The sequence below is a fragment of the Mytilus californianus genome, unplaced genomic scaffold (assembly GCF_021869535.1).
Source record: "Mytilus californianus isolate M0D057914Y unplaced genomic scaffold, xbMytCali1.0.p SCAF_1, whole genome shotgun sequence".
Taxonomy (NCBI): Eukaryota; Metazoa; Mollusca; class Bivalvia; order Mytilida; family Mytilidae; genus Mytilus; species Mytilus californianus.
The window spans coordinates 12,527,395-12,547,736 of NW_026262581.1; the positions used below are offsets into that span (position 1 = coordinate 12,527,395).

Consider the following 20,342-nt stretch of genomic DNA (forward strand, 5'->3'; position numbering starts at 1 on the left):
TTGATGATTCTACCGTTAAAAAAATGTGGTTCCAATTTGCACTCATGAGAAGTGCAAATTAATCCAAGAGATTGTTTTTAGGTATACGGTGACTATGTGTAGTCATGGGCTGTAGTGGAATCCCATATTTCTTTGGGTTTACGGTGCCTATGTGTAGCCATGGGTTGTAGTGGAATCCCATATTTCTTTAGGTATACGGTGACTATGTGTAGCCATGGGTTGTAGTGGAATCCCATATTTCTTTAGGTATACGGTGCCTATGTGTAGCCATGGGTTGTAGTGGAATCCCATATTCCTTTTTATAAACCGTGATATTGAATTATATAGTTTTGTACGCCAAAGTATAAAGCAACTTAATCCAAAAACGTCAAGCTGGCTTTTTTCTTTAAATCAAAACTACTTTTATTCGTATTTTAAATATAGGCAATATTATAGGTATTTAAGCCAATATAACCGTCTGTTCACTTATTGATCATTTCAGTAAATAGATAGGCTCATATCCGAGAAAGACAATGATTCTAGGAAAATAATTGAATGATACAGATAAAAATGATAATGGAACTGAATCAGTTATATCCTAAATATCCGGACTTGAATTTATTTTTAACTTCCCAACAATAAATTACAATAAACAAACAAAGGAACACCCTTATTTCTCTCTTATATGTCGTTAAAGATACACGAGTTAAGTGAATCTTGTACTTAATGACTGTAACTAATCTGTTATACTTCACTTTCAATGTGTTAAAGAATTACAAAGTAGCAATAGGAAATGTGAGCAGAGCTAATGCCACGATATTCTAGTCATAATGGTTATGTTGATGCTACTAACTTGTTAAAGGCTCTAAAGTTTTATTTCTTTATAAATTCATGCATGATTGAATAGACATGCAAGTCAAACTAAAAACAGAGACAACACAGCAACTTAGTGAAGGTAAGAAATTTAGATTTAAGAAAGAGACAATCTTTTCGGTAACTATTTTCAACATTCAGCATTCTTTTTGCAGTATATTACAAGACTTTATTGTAATATCTTTAAAAAAGTGGGTACGTTCCTAATATCTTATGTTATAAGATCCATGAAATGTATGGAATGTAACGGAAAATTGAGACGTTTGTGTCATCGACGTAACAACTTCCGATATACAAGGTTTTTGTGACAGTTGAGCAAAGAATAACAATACTTTCTGCCTATAATAAAAAGTAAGAGGTTATTGTGGTTTTGAATTTGATGATAGTAGTAGTGCTTTGTTGTGATTTAAAAAAAAAGATTTGAATATATCTGTGATATAGAATCCGAATTATGTGCTGTACAGCAGAGAAGACATTTAAAGAATGTCGTCATGATATTTTATTTTAGTTTTTGTAATATAATGAATTTGCTGGTCTACAGCATTTGATTTGACCTCAAACTAAGAATGATTGTTGATATTGAGGACTGGTTCAAGATGAAAGCCTGTTTGAAAGGAAAATGACTGCGGACGATGATTGTCAAGTTCTAACATTATCTCAAATCCTCATTTGAAAAAAAATTTCATTTCTTTACCTTTACGGAATCAATATATTGATATTGAGACAAACAATGATCTCTGGAAAGCGCTCCAGGTTTCATGCTTGCTGTAGCTATTTTCCAAATAAATATAGAATTTAGAGTGAAATATTGTTTTACTAGTATACCTATCAGTGGATTAACACAGCATTTTTACGGAAGTAGTGATCTTTACTTTAATTATGATAGATTAATTCTTATGACAATTCCATTGTTTAAAAACCTAGATGTACAATTGTACACCTGGTTCTGTATGTATTTGGATTTTCTTCCATACATGTAGACCCTGCTTGTATTTAACTATAAAGTTCATCGAAAATACAACGTGGTGCTATGAATGGCCGTTAAACATTTCTAAGTTTTGCAACTTTAAACCTGGTTTAACCTAACAAATCCACTTCGTAACTTTCTGTTTCACCTATATATACTGATAAATTGTATAATGATTTCCTGTTTTCTGTGTTTTGTGGACTGCTGTTTATCTATTTATCGTTTTTTCTTTTTCTTTGTTCACTATATTGTCCGTCTTTCTTTTTTCGACGTTTGTTTTTTATTGTCCAATTGATTCCAGTTCTAAGTTTGAACATATTTAATGAAGTCATATTTGTTAGCTGAAACAAGGCTTCCCAAAAAGAAGACAATTTATTTTTACAATAACAGAAATTAGATTATTAATTTTTGTCAAGATGCATTAAGCAACTAAACAATTGTTTTCATGTTGATTGTTATCTTCAATTATTTAATTTAACCACAATTAACCAATCTTCAAATTTACCAAATCTTCCAAGCCCTACACCCCTTCTCTTCCCTAAATTCCCCAGAATAAATCAAGTTATCTTTGTTGAATAGTCGTTTCCTTTTTATTATAAAAAAGTAATTTAGTGTTTCATAGTTTTAATACTTATACCTGCTATGCAGATATTTTGTGTTTATAGATATATTTAAACATACGCAGCAGAAAATCATTATAATTGTTAATCTTGTTTTTATGGTTTTTATAAATTAAAACTTTATTGTTCTTTTGATAAAAATGCATTGTTTCATAAATATCAAGTGTTCTCACATCACTTAGTGTAAGTTCAAAATTTCGTAAAGGTGACATGAAGTCAATTTGCAGGGGTCTAAGTAAAATGCTTGAACAAGATGTAAAAGCAGTAAAAGAGGTTCTCAAAATATATTCTTAATCTGATAATGTACTTTCAAGTATAATTCCTGATAACCTGTGTTTTTAAACAACATTAAGACTATATTTATGACTTTACATATGTACTTATATCCGTACGACCTTACCTCAATTTTCGAGTCTAAATTCGTAAGGAAATATATTTCTCATACACGTACTATATCGTTTCTATATTTTTATTGACAGTCTGAATTCGTCCTTATTTAACTTCCTGTGTGTTTCATGCGTGCAGCTTAAAAATGTTAACCACGCCAACAGTATACCACTTAGTACTTCATCTTTAGAGCATGTTTATAATTACTTACATCCACGTCATTTAGTATCTTTTGGTTAGATATCTCATTGGCCATCATACCACATTTTCTTATTTTCATTTTATAAACGGTTAGAATAAATGCTTGTTTTTCAGTTTATTTTTTCCTTAATTCAAGAGCTTTCAAATGGTAGTTTCAGATCCCCAACATTTCTGTGGGCGGTTTATATATTAACAACAATAGTACAATACACTGTTTTAGCTTGACATATTGTATATGCACGGATCTTTCTATTGTTGAAAGTCTTATGTTTCTTTCTGGATCACGTTATCTTAGTCATTTGTGTCGATGGTTTCCCGTCTTTTTGACGTATACTTTTATTAATTTTTATATTTAGGTTTAGATTGCACATATATAAACAATAGTCTGTTGTAGGTTGACTAGGGTGTAGCATATCTACCTTTTGTACCTCTATTAAGGTACCCGTCATGCCATTAACACACACAAAAACAAAATATACCATGTTATTGTTCAAACAATTCAAACAATGATACAGTTAACAATGATATAATAGAAAAACGAAGGATATGGGGTATCCATGATCCATGACACAAAATACCAGTTAATTCGGTTTTGCCTTATTCGCTGTTTCGGAGCACACAAGGAGATATCTTCCATAAGTACCAAACTAAAAGTTTACTTAACACCTCGTTTCGAACATTTCTTACATAAAGTAAACACTCAAGCTACCAATAGTACAAAAAATTCAATATTTGTTCTTAGGTTGATCAATACTACTGTAGGTATATAAAAAGGTGCTAATGACTTTGTACACAGATTACAGTGTCACCGGACATATTTCACATATTGATATTAAAGATATTTCATACCTAACCATGTAGCTCCTTCCGTATATCAGAAAGGCTTAAACCAAACACAGTAGGGAAATCGATAAACTATTTTATAATTCTTTTATTTTAATTTTTCTGTCATCTCATGATAGATTATTGCAATATCCTTATTAGATAAGCATGTGCATGTAACATGAAATTAATCAAGTAAGAGCTCATATTTTATTTTCTACATACATACACTTGCATTTTACCTAATTTTACGGCAGTCCCCAGGATTCTGCGATAAGGCATGGAAAGGTTAAATCTTTACTTTCTTTATTCTAACACATTTTATTATTCACCTAAAATGCATGAATATCAAAATAATTTAACATTATAAAAGAAGTGTTAGATTTTGGGAGACGGATTTTGCGATTTTAATGGATTTATATACAATTTTATTATCATATTCAATTTTTGAAAGACTCTATATATTATTTTCCATTAGCTATCTTAAAAATTATTGATTAGTTTATAATCAATTTATATATCAGTGTTTACAGCTTCAAATGAGGGTTTATAAATTTTAATCTCTTGGAGATATGGATTTATTCAAAATCCTAGTTCATGTCTTTTGATGATCCGAGTTGTTTGATTGATTTTTGGTGTTGACTTTACGCGCCCTTTTTTGTCGTATAAATGTAAGTGGTATTGTTATATAGGTATATAAACCAACAGAACCGTAACTCACTAAAAATATGATCTTGTTTGTCTTGAAGGAAAGTTAAACTTTAATTAATATGAACTTAATAACACTGTTTTGGGTTTAAATGTGAGAATCAGTTGTTTTAATAAGATCTAAAATGAGAGGAGGGATAAAATCGCCTACAGAGGATTTAAGATTGGATTTCGTTGGAAAATCGGAAATAAATGAGGACACAATTATTTTACCGGATATACAAAAGAGGCATCCAAGGTTATACAAAACAAAACGGTGAGTATATTTCCTATGAATTATTCAATTTCTTTAACCCTATGATATTTTTCAATTTGCAAATCATTTGTTGTACATTTAATAAGTTAACTATGTTAGTCATTAAAAGTGAGAATGCAAAACTCAACTACTTACGTGTTGCTCATTTTTAGTTTTCAGTGTAGCGTTTTGTAGACTGTTGTTTGCCGTTCGTCGGGTTTTCTCCGCCTTATGATTTTTTATAGTCCCTTTGTATCTTCTGCCTTTTTTTTCATAACGTATGGTTTATTGATGTTCTTTAAATGCAAAAGAATAAACAAGCTGTATAATTTGTATTATTCTAAATACTGGGCAAAATAAAAATAAAAAATGTTGTAAAAAAAGGTACTTCACGCTATTTGTCCAAAATTACACACACAAAGGAGGTGGGGGGATTTTAAGAGCAAACAAACTTTGCCATAACAGTTATCTGAAAGGCATATTGTTTTTTTGTTATATCATTAATAATGTATAATGATATTATCAATATATATAATTAAAGGATGATGAGTCACCGAGACAGCAATCCAATGAGCCAAACAATAACAAAAAAAAAAACATACATAAAAGAACGTACGATGAAAATTAGTACAGAAATAAACGTTGACTTAATTCTATGATATCGATATAAAAGGTAACAAAAAACGCAAGTACAAGCAAAACAATACCGTATCAAGAATGCTCGCTGTTATTGTAAGTAAGTATTAAACCTGCTTATTTGTAGCTATTAACAGGTTCTGTGAATTTTGATACTGTAAAATACCAGTTTCGAGTCACATTTTGAAGTCTTCTTTGGCAAGTGAGCACAGCGAACAAACTAAACAAAAATCACATTAGGTGCCTTAAATCGTTTCTTCATATGTCCAGTTAGTGCATTTGTGCAAGTTTTATAAGTAAAACAAGTATTGTAACGAATACATCAGATATATTGTATGTAAGGAAAAAGGAAAATTGGAATTTTCAATCCACTGGTTTTTAATAATGGTTTACTTTTGAATAATTTTATTGCTTCTGTTATACGGATGGGTTAATATAATACGAGTACTATGAAGTGACTATATAAATACAGTTTTAATTAAGATAAATTCTTTAAACATAAGAAAACGACAAGAAAATTTCTATTGATGGTGTTTTCGGCTTACGTATTGAATCAAATATATATTAAACAATCCGTATATGTCTTTTGAAAGCAGAGCAACGACATTTATTTCACAAACTATGCAAACAAAATACTTTAATCAGATTTTGACAAAAATAAAGTAAAATAAATTGCCTTGTTGTGAATATGAGTTTTTGAATGAACAGTAAATGACCAGCAAGGGAATGTAACCGTTTGCATTTATTGTAATTTGAAAATAAAACTGTCCATACTTAAGTAACGGAAAGAAGGATAAAACTAAACGGCAGATATTAAATTCATTTTCTGCTGCACTCAAGATAATATATAAACTTCTTTGACGTGAATTAAAAGAATATATATCGTCTGAATTGGTCCTTTAGATAAGATATAACTTGAATATACATATGATGAGTGTAGGTACATAAATATTAGTGTATATACATAATGAATGTCAACAATTTCCAATAAATCTTATATACAATGATTTTTAAAAAGTTTTTTTAGTTTTGTGAATTGTAAATCTTCAAAGCGCGGTCGTGGTGAAAAGATATACAAAGGTAGAATAAGTAGAAGTAGAAAATGTAAAGTATGGAAAATAACTCAAACATTACATTGTCCAAAGAAGAATATACAAACACGATAAATAAAAGCAAATATACAGCAAAACATGCAGACAGTAAACACAATAAATAAAAACAACCTATACAAGGGGAGAAGACATGGAACAAGATAAATAACAGACACATATAAAGGGAAACAGACAGAGAACAAAAAAAATTTAAAAAAAAACAACAACAGGGGAACAGACAGAGAACAAAATAAATTAAAAAAAAAACAACAACAGGGGAACAGACAGAGAACACAATGAATAAAAACCCCTAACAGACAGATACATCAATGTATATCACTTCTCAGAAAAGGAGATTCTCTCTTTGATATCTGAAATCATCACGTCTTTAAATAGTTAGTTTAATATCTGGCATATTATAGATGTGCTTAAATCTATGTGTAGTATGAAGCAAACTGAGCTGTTTTGATTGTAGCCGTAATTCTTAGTTAGTAAAGTATAGATAATATAGACAAAGAAAAAATGTGGTACACTCCGTCAATGAAATAAGACATTTAGTGATCAAAATATGATAGACTGTAGACTTGAGTTGGGACAGACACATTACATTGTGGCTGGGTTAAACTGGTTTGGTAGATACTCAACACTCCCCTTTTATCTCGAGCAATGAAATAACAAAACATACAGAAAACCGCACAATTAAAATCTTAAATCGATTATATCGGTATTACTTAAAGTTACTAAAGCAATCTTATAGATATAGATATACGGCATGTGAATGATAATCACAGTAAAGCCTACAATATCCAGAAATGCATAATTTTATGCAATCCGTGTCATCTTTTATTGAAATTGTCTGATAAATGTATACCAGAAATACTTTTCGTGAGCACTGAACATTTCTATGTAAACATCGAAGGTGAACTTTACATGAAGGAGCTCTAGTGAAATTATCTGATATACTGTACTACGTGTTTAACTTCAGTTTCATCCATCAATTGTGTAGTTTGATTTATACAGTAGGGCGTTACATTCTAATATATTTAATTTTCCGTCTATAAGGTAGATCCTTGACGGAGACGAACACTATAACACTTTGCTTTGAAGTATAAATTGTCATATGTATGTATGCCTTATGAAAAAAAAATGAGGATAATAGCTATAGTAGTCCTTTAATTGTTGAGAATCCTCGTATTAATATAAATAAAGCATTAAACATCATTCATTCCTGCAGTACAATTCTGTCGCACTCACACATATATCTAACATGTGCCAGTGTCAGTCCAATTTCAGTAATTCTCTCATAGTTAACCTTACTGTTTTTGGTCGTATAGAAAATTTGGTGTTGATGAAGGGTCGAGTTAGATCCAGGGGTGAGCTGAGTGACCAAGACGACCCATTTATAGCAGAAACTTTGTATATTAAGTGCATTTTATGATTTTTGGCTACAGGGTCTCCCATTTGTAAAATCCTGGATCCGCCACTTTGGTATACCCCACAACTGAACTCATTTGTTCAATCATATAAAATTGCCATGTGAATATGTGAAAAATGTTTTTATTGAATATATGTTATGGGCTATAACTCAATTATTCAGATTAATCGTTGGTTTTATATTTGGTAGACTAATACACTATATACCACATTTACTTGAATGAATTAACGTTACATTGGAACAATAATGTCAGTTATTCCATATTGATAGAACTTTAGTAGGTTTTTCTATATGAATGGGATTTTGAATAAATAAGCATATTCACCTGCGGAAAAAGTATATTCACCGCGCAAAACGTCGCGTGCTTTTACGTGTATAATAACGATACAATGTTTGACGTTTAGTTGTTTTTGGTAAATAACTGTTATTTTACACATATTTTCTGTCTCGGAACATGGAATAAAACAATTACTGTCTTTTGTTTCGGTAAATATGTGGTTTAATTGACTTTTGAAAAACCTAGTGACATTCACTTCGGCCCTTGGCCTCAGTGAATATCAGTTTTTCAAAAGTCAATAAAACCACACATTTACCTCATCAAAAGACAGTAATTGTATAATATTACGCTGCAAAAATATTCAATACATAGTCTACTTCAAGATTGTACAAGGCAAACACTAGTAATATTTTTGATAAGGTATTTCAAAGTACAATTCAAAGTAACATTAATTGGCTTTTTACAAGATATACTTAAATTGATACTTAAGGTAGTTTAGGGGTATACCGCCATCTTGAATTGTACAATCACAGTAAATAATCGGTCTAGTTCTTTGCTCAAATCTGCAAATTTGGAGACAGATTTGCAATTTATTGGTAACACTGTTTATTTATATAAAGAAAAATAAGTTATTCATTGCATTATCAGAACGGTTTTAACAAATACCAAATAGTTTTGCTTTTAGAATTAATTTTTCAAATAAGCCATTTAAGGGGAGACAACTCTTTTAGTACAAAATTTATACTGGACATATAGGGAAATTTTCATTTTTTACTTGTAGCAAGAAAACAAGTTCGGTGACACCATTTTTTCTTTTTATTTTCTTAAAATATATTATAAAACCTATCTTCTCATATTTAATTTCAAAATTCTGTCTCATAGATTTCTTTTTATGCACAAAAATGTATTTTTTCATGAACAATCTAAGCAAATTTTGGCAATTTTGAATGACTCGTACCTTGAAAAATGGCGCGGTGACCCATACTTTTTATCATTTTTTTTTAAAAAGCATAGTAAAATCTTCATTTTGGCAAAGTATAAGAAAATTCTGTCATTTCTTTTCTATACCCCTGAACTACCTTAAAGTAGGAACAGCCATTAAATCTATAAAACAATATGGAAATATATTGAAAGCTTTATATATGATGCATTGTTGACCGTTTGTTAAAATCTAGAAATCCTATATGGTTGTCTGACTACTGATTCACTGACGTATACTCCATATCTCATTTTATTAAAATTGAATTAATACAATGACAGAATGAAAACCCCAAAAATATCTAGAGGACAGCGTACAGTCTATAAGCTCTAAATAGTCACGATTATATAAAAGTTGTGAATAAATTAAACAGAAAGCAGCAAGGATCTGCTATTAACTCCAAATTGTGTAAATAACTAAAAAAACAAAAACAACAACAAAAAATCCAACAAAACACACCCACATTATAATATGACATAAGACAACCACTGACAAGGTTCCTGACTTGAACAGCTAAATTAAAATGATGGGCGGAACTAGTTTTTTAAGATCTAAAACATCTCTCCTTTTAATATCAATATGTGGGCTAACAAAACGTCCATAAAGAACATAAATATTACAAGAAAAGCTCTTAATTCTAACATTACGGTATAACAGATCTATAAAACACACAAAATCATAAACAATAATATACTGTAAAAAATAAAGAATAACTGAAAGCCAGATCAAATTACCTAACCTGCTGGTAAGAAAATATGTCATCCTACAATCTAATATCGGTTGCTGAACTTCATAGAAGATTTCATACAGCAACTTCAAAAACAAAACAGGAAGACACAAACCTTGTAAAAACTGTTTGGTAATTAGTAATCGTTGTAATGTTGTTTTATGCAAGTCATATAAATAAACCACGAGGTACTTTCAAATTCGTTGGTCACTTGGCACCCTTTGAATTGTTATCAAATATTTACAATCATAATTTAGAAATTTGAAAAGATGCATTAAGCTAATATTAACAAAAAAGTTTTATTAAAACAACGCAGATATATATTAAGCCATGTGCGAATATCGTTGTCAAATTTATTGCATCACGTGGTAACTGATTATATTATTTAAAGTTTTCTTCAAACGGAAATAGTTCTAAAATGAATTTGATGATGTGTTTGTTCTGAACATTTTGACCGACTGAAAGCGAGGAAAAGTTCGCTTTTCAATACAGAATAAATCAATTTGGATGTTATTTAAAAGGTGCGGACCATGAATGAATCTGTTTTTTATGAGGTTTTTTTTGTGCTTCGTACCGATCTATTAAGTTAGGCCATTTGCAACATTCTGCATGTGCCTGTCCCCAGTCAGGAGCCTGTAATTCAGTGGTTGTCGTTGGTGCATGTCTGTCATATTTTTTTGTTTAATTGTATTGTTATAAATTAGCAGTTACAGTAGTTTTCTCGTTAGAATTGTTTAATATTTTTCGTGTCGAGATCTTTTATAGTCGACTATACGGTTTAGATTTTTCTCGTCGTTGTATATATATAGGCCGTACGGTGACTATAATAGCTTGTATCCACGTCATTTTAACTCTGGTGGATAGTTGTCTCATTGGCAATCATACACATTTCCTTATTTTTATAACAATTATGACTAACAATATTATAAACATGTGGGGAGGCTCATACGATTTTCATGCGGGATTTCAAAAATTTTTATGAATTTATTTTAGGAGTAGAGTTGTGGAATTAGCTTTTTAACTTCGGGTATTATTAATTAAAAATTTAATTTAAACCCTAGGCGAATAAAGTAAACACTCAAGCTACCAATAGTACAAAAAATTCAATATTTGTTCTTAGGTTGATCAATACTACTGTAGGTATATAAAAAGGTGCTAATGACTTTGTACACAGATTACAGTGTCACCGGACATATTTCACATATTGATATTAAAGATATTTCATACCTAACCATGTAGCTCCTTCCGTATATCAGAAAGGCTTAAACCAAACACAGTAGGGAAATCGATAAACTATTTTATAATTCTTTTATTTTAATTTTTCTGTCATCTCATGATAGATTATTGCAATATCCTTATTAGATAAGCATGTGCATGTAACATGAAATTAATCAAGTAAGAGCTCATATTTTATTTTCTACATACATACACTTGCATTTTACCTAATTTTACGGCAGTCCCCAGGATTCTGCGATAAGGCATGGAAAGGTTAAATCTTTACTTTCTTTATTCTAACACATTTTATTATTCACCTAAAATGCATGAATATCAAAATAATTTAACATTATAAAAGAAGTGTTAGATTTTGGGAGACGGATTTTGCGATTTTAATGGATTTATATACAATTTTATTATCATATTCAATTTTTGAAAGACTCTATATATTATTTTCCATTAGCTATCTTAAAAATTATTGATTAGTTTATAATCAATTTATATATCAGTGTTTACAGCTTCAAATGAGGGTTTATAAATTTTAATCTCTTGGAGATATGGATTTATTCAAAATCCTAGTTCATGTCTTTTGATGATCCGAGTTGTTTGATTGATTTTTGGTGTTGACTTTACGCGCCCTTTTTTGTCGTATAAATGTAAGTGGTATTGTTATATAGGTATATAAACCAACAGAACCGTAACTCACTAAAAATATGATCTTGTTTGTCTTGAAGGAAAGTTAAACTTTAATTAATATGAACTTAATAACACTGTTTTGGGTTTAAATGTGAGAATCAGTTGTTTTAATAAGATCTAAAATGAGAGGAGGGATAAAATCGCCTACAGAGGATTTAAGATTGGATTTCGTTGGAAAATCGGAAATAAATGAGGACACAATTATTTTACCGGATATACAAAAGAGGCATCCAAGGTTATACAAAACAAAACGGTGAGTATATTTCCTATGAATTATTCAATTTCTTTAACCCTATGATATTTTTCAATTTGCAAATCATTTGTTGTACATTTAATAAGTTAACTATGTTAGTCATTAAAAGTGAGAATGCAAAACTCAACTACTTACGTGTTGCTCATTTTTAGTTTTCAGTGTAGCGTTTTGTAGACTGTTGTTTGCCGTTCGTCGGGTTTTCTCCGCCTTATGATTTTTTATAGTCCCTTTGTATCTTCTGCCTTTTTTTTCATAACGTATGGTTTATTGATGTTCTTTAAATGCAAAAGAATAAACAAGCTGTATAATTTGTATTATTCTAAATACTGGGCAAAATAAAAATAAAAAATGTTGTAAAAAAAGGTACTTCACGCTATTTGTCCAAAATTACACACACAAAGGAGGTGGGGGGATTTTAAGAGCAAACAAACTTTGCCATAACAGTTATCTGAAAGGCATATTGTTTTTTTGTTATATCATTAATAATGTATAATGATATTATCAATATATATAATTAAAGGATGATGAGTCACCGAGACAGCAATCCAATGAGCCAAACAATAACAAAAAAAAAAACATACATAAAAGAACGTACGATGAAAATTAGTACAGAAATAAACGTTGACTTAATTCTATGATATCGATATAAAAGGTAACAAAAAACGCAAGTACAAGCAAAACAATACCGTATCAAGAATGCTCGCTGTTATTGTAAGTAAGTATTAAACCTGCTTATTTGTAGCTATTAACAGGTTCTGTGAATTTTGATACTGTAAAATACCAGTTTCGAGTCACATTTTGAAGTCTTCTTTGGCAAGTGAGCACAGCGAACAAACTAAACAAAAATCACATTAGGTGCCTTAAATCGTTTCTTCATATGTCCAGTTAGTGCATTTGTGCAAGTTTTATAAGTAAAACAAGTATTGTAACGAATACATCAGATATATTGTATGTAAGGAAAAAGGAAAATTGGAATTTTCAATCCACTGGTTTTTAATAATGGTTTACTTTTGAATAATTTTATTGCTTCTGTTATACGGATGGGTTAATATAATACGAGTACTATGAAGTGACTATATAAATACAGTTTTAATTAAGATAAATTCTTTAAACATAAGAAAACGACAAGAAAATTTCTATTGATGGTGTTTTCGGCTTACGTATTGAATCAAATATATATTAAACAATCCGTATATGTCTTTTGAAAGCAGAGCAACGACATTTATTTCACAAACTATGCAAACAAAATACTTTAATCAGATTTTGACAAAAATAAAGTAAAATAAATTGCCTTGTTGTGAATATGAGTTTTTGAATGAACAGTAAATGACCAGCAAGGGAATGTAACCGTTTGCATTTATTGTAATTTGAAAATAAAACTGTCCATACTTAAGTAACGGAAAGAAGGATAAAACTAAACGGCAGATATTAAATTCATTTTCTGCTGCACTCAAGATAATATATAAACTTCTTTGACGTGAATTAAAAGAATATATATCGTCTGAATTGGTCCTTTAGATAAGATATAACTTGAATATACATATGATGAGTGTAGGTACATAAATATTAGTGTATATACATAATGAATGTCAACAATTTCCAATAAATCTTATATACAATGATTTTTAAAAAGTTTTTTTAGTTTTGTGAATTGTAAATCTTCAAAGCGCGGTCGTGGTGAAAAGATATACAAAGGTAGAATAAGTAGAAGTAGAAAATGTAAAGTATGGAAAATAACTCAAACATTACATTGTCCAAAGAAGAATATACAAACACGATAAATAAAAGCAAATATACAGCAAAACATGCAGACAGTAAACACAATAAATAAAAACAACCTATACAAGGGGAGAAGACATGGAACAAGATAAATAACAGACACATATAAAGGGAAACAGACAGAGAACAAAAAAAATTTAAAAAAAAACAACAACAGGGGAACAGACAGAGAACAAAATAAATTAAAAAAAAAACAACAACAGGGGAACAGACAGAGAACACAATGAATAAAAACCCCTAACAGACAGATACATCAATGTATATCACTTCTCAGAAAAGGAGATTCTCTCTTTGATATCTGAAATCATCACGTCTTTAAATAGTTAGTTTAATATCTGGCATATTATAGATGTGCTTAAATCTATGTGTAGTATGAAGCAAACTGAGCTGTTTTGATTGTAGCCGTAATTCTTAGTTAGTAAAGTATAGATAATATAGACAAAGAAAAAATGTGGTACACTCCGTCAATGAAATAAGACATTTAGTGATCAAAATATGATAGACTGTAGACTTGAGTTGGGACAGACACATTACATTGTGGCTGGGTTAAACTGGTTTGGTAGATACTCAACACTCCCCTTTTATCTCGAGCAATGAAATAACAAAACATACAGAAAACCGCACAATTAAAATCTTAAATCGATTATATCGGTATTACTTAAAGTTACTAAAGCAATCTTATAGATATAGATATACGGCATGTGAATGATAATCACAGTAAAGCCTACAATATCCAGAAATGCATAATTTTATGCAATCCGTGTCATCTTTTATTGAAATTGTCTGATAAATGTATACCAGAAATACTTTTCGTGAGCACTGAACATTTCTATGTAAACATCGAAGGTGAACTTTACATGAAGGAGCTCTAGTGAAATTATCTGATATACTGTACTACGTGTTTAACTTCAGTTTCATCCATCAATTGTGTAGTTTGATTTATACAGTAGGGCGTTACATTCTAATATATTTAATTTTCCGTCTATAAGGTAGATCCTTGACGGAGACGAACACTATAACACTTTGCTTTGAAGTATAAATTGTCATATGTATGTATGCCTTATGAAAAAAAAATGAGGATAATAGCTATAGTAGTCCTTTAATTGTTGAGAATCCTCGTATTAATATAAATAAAGCATTAAACATCATTCATTCCTGCAGTACAATTCTGTCGCACTCACACATATATCTAACATGTGCCAGTGTCAGTCCAATTTCAGTAATTCTCTCATAGTTAACCTTACTGTTTTTGGTCGTATAGAAAATTTGGTGTTGATGAAGGGTCGAGTTAGATCCAGGGGTGAGCTGAGTGACCAAGACGACCCATTTATAGCAGAAACTTTGTATATTAAGTGCATTTTATGATTTTTGGCTACAGGGTCTCCCATTTGTAAAATCCTGGATCCGCCACTTTGGTATACCCCACAACTGAACTCATTTGTTCAATCATATAAAATTGCCATGTGAATATGTGAAAAATGTTTTTATTGAATATATGTTATGGGCTATAACTCAATTATTCAGATTAATCGTTGGTTTTATATTTGGTAGACTAATACACTATATACCACATTTACTTGAATGAATTAACGTTACATTGGAACAATAATGTCAGTTATTCCATATTGATAGAACTTTAGTAGGTTTTTCTATATGAATGGGATTTTGAATAAATAAGCATATTCACCTGCGGAAAAAGTATATTCACCGCGCAAAACGTCGCGTGCTTTTACGTGTATAATAACGATACAATGTTTGACGTTTAGTTGTTTTTGGTAAATAACTGTTATTTTACACATATTTTCTGTCTCGGAACATGGAATAAAACAATTACTGTCTTTTGTTTCGGTAAATATGTGGTTTAATTGACTTTTGAAAAACCTAGTGACATTCACTTCGGCCCTTGGCCTCAGTGAATATCAGTTTTTCAAAAGTCAATAAAACCACACATTTACCTCATCAAAAGACAGTAATTGTATAATATTACGCTGCAAAAATATTCAATACATAGTCTACTTCAAGATTGTACAAGGCAAACACTAGTAATATTTTTGATAAGGTATTTCAAAGTACAATTCAAAGTAACATTAATTGGCTTTTTACAAGATATACTTAAATTGATACTTAAGGTAGTTCAGGGGTATACCGCCATCTTGAATTGTACAATCACAGTAAATAATCGGTCTAGTTCTTTGCTCAAATCTGCAAATTTGGAGACAGATTTGCAATTTATTGGTAACACTGTTTATTTATATAAAGAAAAATAAGTTATTCATTGCATTATCAGAACGGTTTTAACAAATACCAAATAGTTTTGCTTTTAGAATTAATTTTTCAAATAAGCCATTTAAGGGGAGACAACTCTTTTAGTACAAAATTTATACTGGACATATAGGGAAATTTTCATTTTTTACTTGTAGCAAGAAAACAAGTTCGGTGACACCATTTTTTCTTTTTATTTTCTTAAAATATATTATAAAACCTATCTTCTCATATTTAATTTCAAAATTCTGTCTCATAGATTTCTTTTTATGCACAAAAATGTATTTTTTCATGAACAATCTAAGCAAATTTTGGCAATTTTGAATGACTCGTACCTTGAAAAATGGCGCGGTGACCCATACTTTTTATCATTTTTTTTTAAAAAGCATAGTAAAATCTTCATTTTGGCAAAGTATAAGAAAATTCTGTCATTTCTTTTCTATACCCCTGAACTACCTTAAAGTAGGAACAGCCATTAAATCTATAAAACAATATGGAAATATATTGAAAGCTTTATATATGATGCATTGTTGACCGTTTGTTAAAATCTAGAAATCCTATATGGTTGTCTGACTACTGATTCACTGACGTATACTCCATATCTCATTTTATTAAAATTGAATTAATACAATGACAGAATGAAAACCCCAAAAATATCTAGAGGACAGCGTACAGTCTATAAGCTCTAAATAGTCACGATTATATAAAAGTTGTGAATAAATTAAACAGAAAGCAGCAAGGATCTGCTATTAACTCCAAATTGTGTAAATAACTAAAAAAACAAAAACAACAACAAAAAATCCAACAAAACACACCCACATTATAATATGACATAAGACAACCACTGACAAGGTTCCTGACTTGAACAGCTAAATTAAAATGATGGGCGGAACTAGTTTTTTAAGATCTAAAACATCTCTCCTTTTAATATCAATATGTGGGCTAACAAAACGTCCATAAAGAACATAAATATTACAAGAAAAGCTCTTAATTCTAACATTACGGTATAACAGATCTATAAAACACACAAAATCATAAACAATAATATACTGTAAAAAATAAAGAATAACTGAAAGCCAGATCAAATTACCTAACCTGCTGGTAAGAAAATATGTCATCCTACAATCTAATATCGGTTGCTGAACTTCATAGAAGATTTCATACAGCAACTTCAAAAACAAAACAGGAAGACACAAACCTTGTAAAAACTGTTTGGTAATTAGTAATCGTTGTAATGTTGTTTTATGCAAGTCATATAAATAAACCACGAGGTACTTTCAAATTCGTTGGTCACTTGGCACCCTTTGAATTGTTATCAAATATTTACAATCATAATTTAGAAATTTGAAAAGATGCATTAAGCTAATATTAACAAAAAAGTTTTATTAAAACAACGCAGATATATATTAAGCCATGTGCGAATATCGTTGTCAAATTTATTGCATCACGTGGTAACTGATTATATTATTTAAAGTTTTCTTCAAACGGAAATAGTTCTAAAATGAATTTGATGATGTGTTTGTTCTGAACATTTTGACCGACTGAAAGCGAGGAAAAGTTCGCTTTTCAATACAGAATAAATCAATTTGGATGTTATTTAAAAGGTGCGGACCATGAATGAATCTGTTTTTTATGAGGTTTTTTTTGTGCTTCGTACCGATCTATTAAGTTAGGCCATTTGCAACATTCTGCATGTGCCTGTCCCCAGTCAGGAGCCTGTAATTCAGTGGTTGTCGTTGGTGCATGTCTGTCATATTTTTTTGTTTAATTGTATTGTTATAAATTAGCAGTTACAGTAGTTTTCTCGTTAGAATTGTTTAATATTTTTCGTGTCGAGATCTTTTATAGTCGACTATACGGTTTAGATTTTTCTCGTCGTTGTATATATATAGGCCGTACGGTGACTATAATAGCTTGTATCCACGTCATTTTAACTCTGGTGGATAGTTGTCTCATTGGCAATCATACACATTTCCTTATTTTTATAACAATTATGACTAACAATATTATAAACATGTGGGGAGGCTCATACGATTTTCATGCGGGATTTCAAAAATTTTTATGAATTTATTTTAGGAGTAGAGTTGTGGAATTAGCTTTTTAACTTCGGGTATTATTAATTAAAAATTTAATTTAAACCCTAGGCGAATAGTTTATTTGGTGTAGTAGGATATTATATTATTTGGTTCTGTAATGAGGGGTGTCGTCCTCCATACAAGTCTACAAGCGGTTGAAAACATGCAACTTTCGTTCCTTTTAAACAAGCCAATACTTTTCATGCAAGCTCAAAAATGTTTCAATTCAACAAGAATGTCGACTTTAGATAAACAGTTTTCAAACGTATGGTACTGATTTCAGTGAGTGCGAAAAGATCTTCTAGAATCACTTTCATGTAGGCTTTACCTGTTTCAGTGGTTGTCGTTTGTTGATGTGGTTCTTAAGTGTCTCATTTTTTATATAGATTAGATCGTTGGTTTTCTGTTTGAATTGTTTTACACTAGTCATTTTGGGGCCCTATATAGCATGCTGTTCGGTGTGAGCCAAGGCTCCGTGTTGAAGGCCGTACTTTGACCTATAATTGTTTACTTTTTACACATTGTGACTTGGATGGAGAGTTGTCTCATTGGCACTCATACCACATCTTCTTATTTCTATTTAAATCAAAGATGCCAAATAAATAAAAGAAAGTTGGTGCGATATCAATTTATCGTTTACTTTTGTCTCATACTTTTTGTCTAGATAAAGAAACAAACTACATTTACAATGCATACTGAGCAGAAAAATGTAATGAGTGCGTCTACTCCCAAGTCGATTTCAAGTAGTTTCAACAGGCGGAGCACTACTTTAAAAAAGGACCAATGCTAAAGTGGCAACGTATAATGCATTTCAGTTCAAACAAAGAGAAGTGATTCAAAGCGTTCTTTGGGTTTATAATCTGATACTCTCAACAAAGAATAGAGAAAGTTTACTATCTCAGGAATTCAATAGCAAACACTACCACTTACCACCACTTTCAACTAATGTATACTCAACTTTACGGACAACTCAGAGACCGTAATTACCCCCCATTTAAAATAACATGACACTATTAAAGATAACATTTTGTCCATTCAAACCCACAAATATGGAATACTTTTGATCTACTATCAGCGTTAATCGTTTTCTTATCGATTCACCAAGGCTTTCGTTTTATTTTATTTTTCAAAGTAAAATTTTCTTTTCAATTGTTTGAAATTGTATTTTGAATTCACTTTCACAAAGAAGGATTAATAAAAGTTTTGTTTGCAACTTGAAATATTTGGACTCGATCGCGACCTACTACTAACAAAGTTTCAAAAGGGATTATTACACAAAGTCCTTTAATACTGTAACATGTATTGAACTTATTTACATTACCGCGATAAGTATATATTAAATAGTGTTGAAAATAATACACTACCTTGAATACAAATCTTCTATTATTTAATATCAATATTTTTAATTGGAGTAATTAATTATAATTGGGATTTCGAACTTGCAGATAATAAGTGTCTTAAAGAACCATTGTTATAACTCTATCTCAGGTTATATCTTTCATGTGTGGATGTTAAAAAGATATTCGAGCCAAAAAAAAAAACCGTACGAACATATTTTTTATTGTATTTTTTAATTTGATTTGAATAATAAAACTTGAAATGAAATTGAAAGAGTGACCTTTTTGACCGACTATACACTTACAGACTGGTATCGCATGGTATTTACAACACATGCGATACACAATTAAATTACACGAAGAAACTGTCAATAGGTTTTATTATCATGGGATTATTCATAATCAAATATGGATTATAATGGTAGAATACTACGCCAAAAAGAATTACAAGACATCGTGGTAAAATCAAAAACCATTGTTCAAATTTAAAGTAACTGTGGAATTTAGATGTGGAATTATATGAGTTCATATGAAAGATATGCGAATATTTCTAATAAGATATAATAAAGTGAAAGGGATGTTTTGAAAGAGGAAGGTATATACATATATAAAATCTGTTGGAGCCCAGTCTCAGAACCATCATGAGCAATCCAAAATACTTCCATGTAATGATTAAACCACGAATAGACAGAGTTCACCTGGAATTTCTGTTAGAATTTATCAGGTATGTATACTGTAGTCGATTTCAAGTACTTCGTAAGACAGAATTTAGAAAGAGTATGTTATGC

General features: G+C 30.3%; 1 protein-coding gene across 3 annotated transcripts in view; it reads left to right on the forward strand.

The window, feature by feature from the left end:
• The first annotated feature begins 4,548 nt into the window (after positions 1 to 4,548).
• The window catches only part of LOC127703104 (uncharacterized), a 28,636-nt gene continuing 12,842 nt past the window's right edge, over positions 4,549 to 20,342 (forward strand). Inside the window, exon 1 of one of the 3 annotated variants that reach the window (XM_052207649.1) lies at positions 4,549 to 4,813. In XM_052207649.1, the coding sequence (XP_052063609.1) occupies positions 4,683 to 4,813 (131 nt within the window). In that variant the 5' untranslated portion in view covers positions 4,549 to 4,682. Of the gene's footprint in view, positions 4,814 to 11,839; positions 12,102 to 19,809; positions 20,279 to 20,342 lie in introns of those variants that run through there. The other 2 variants (XM_052207567.1, XM_052207724.1) reach the window with 2 other exon arrangements.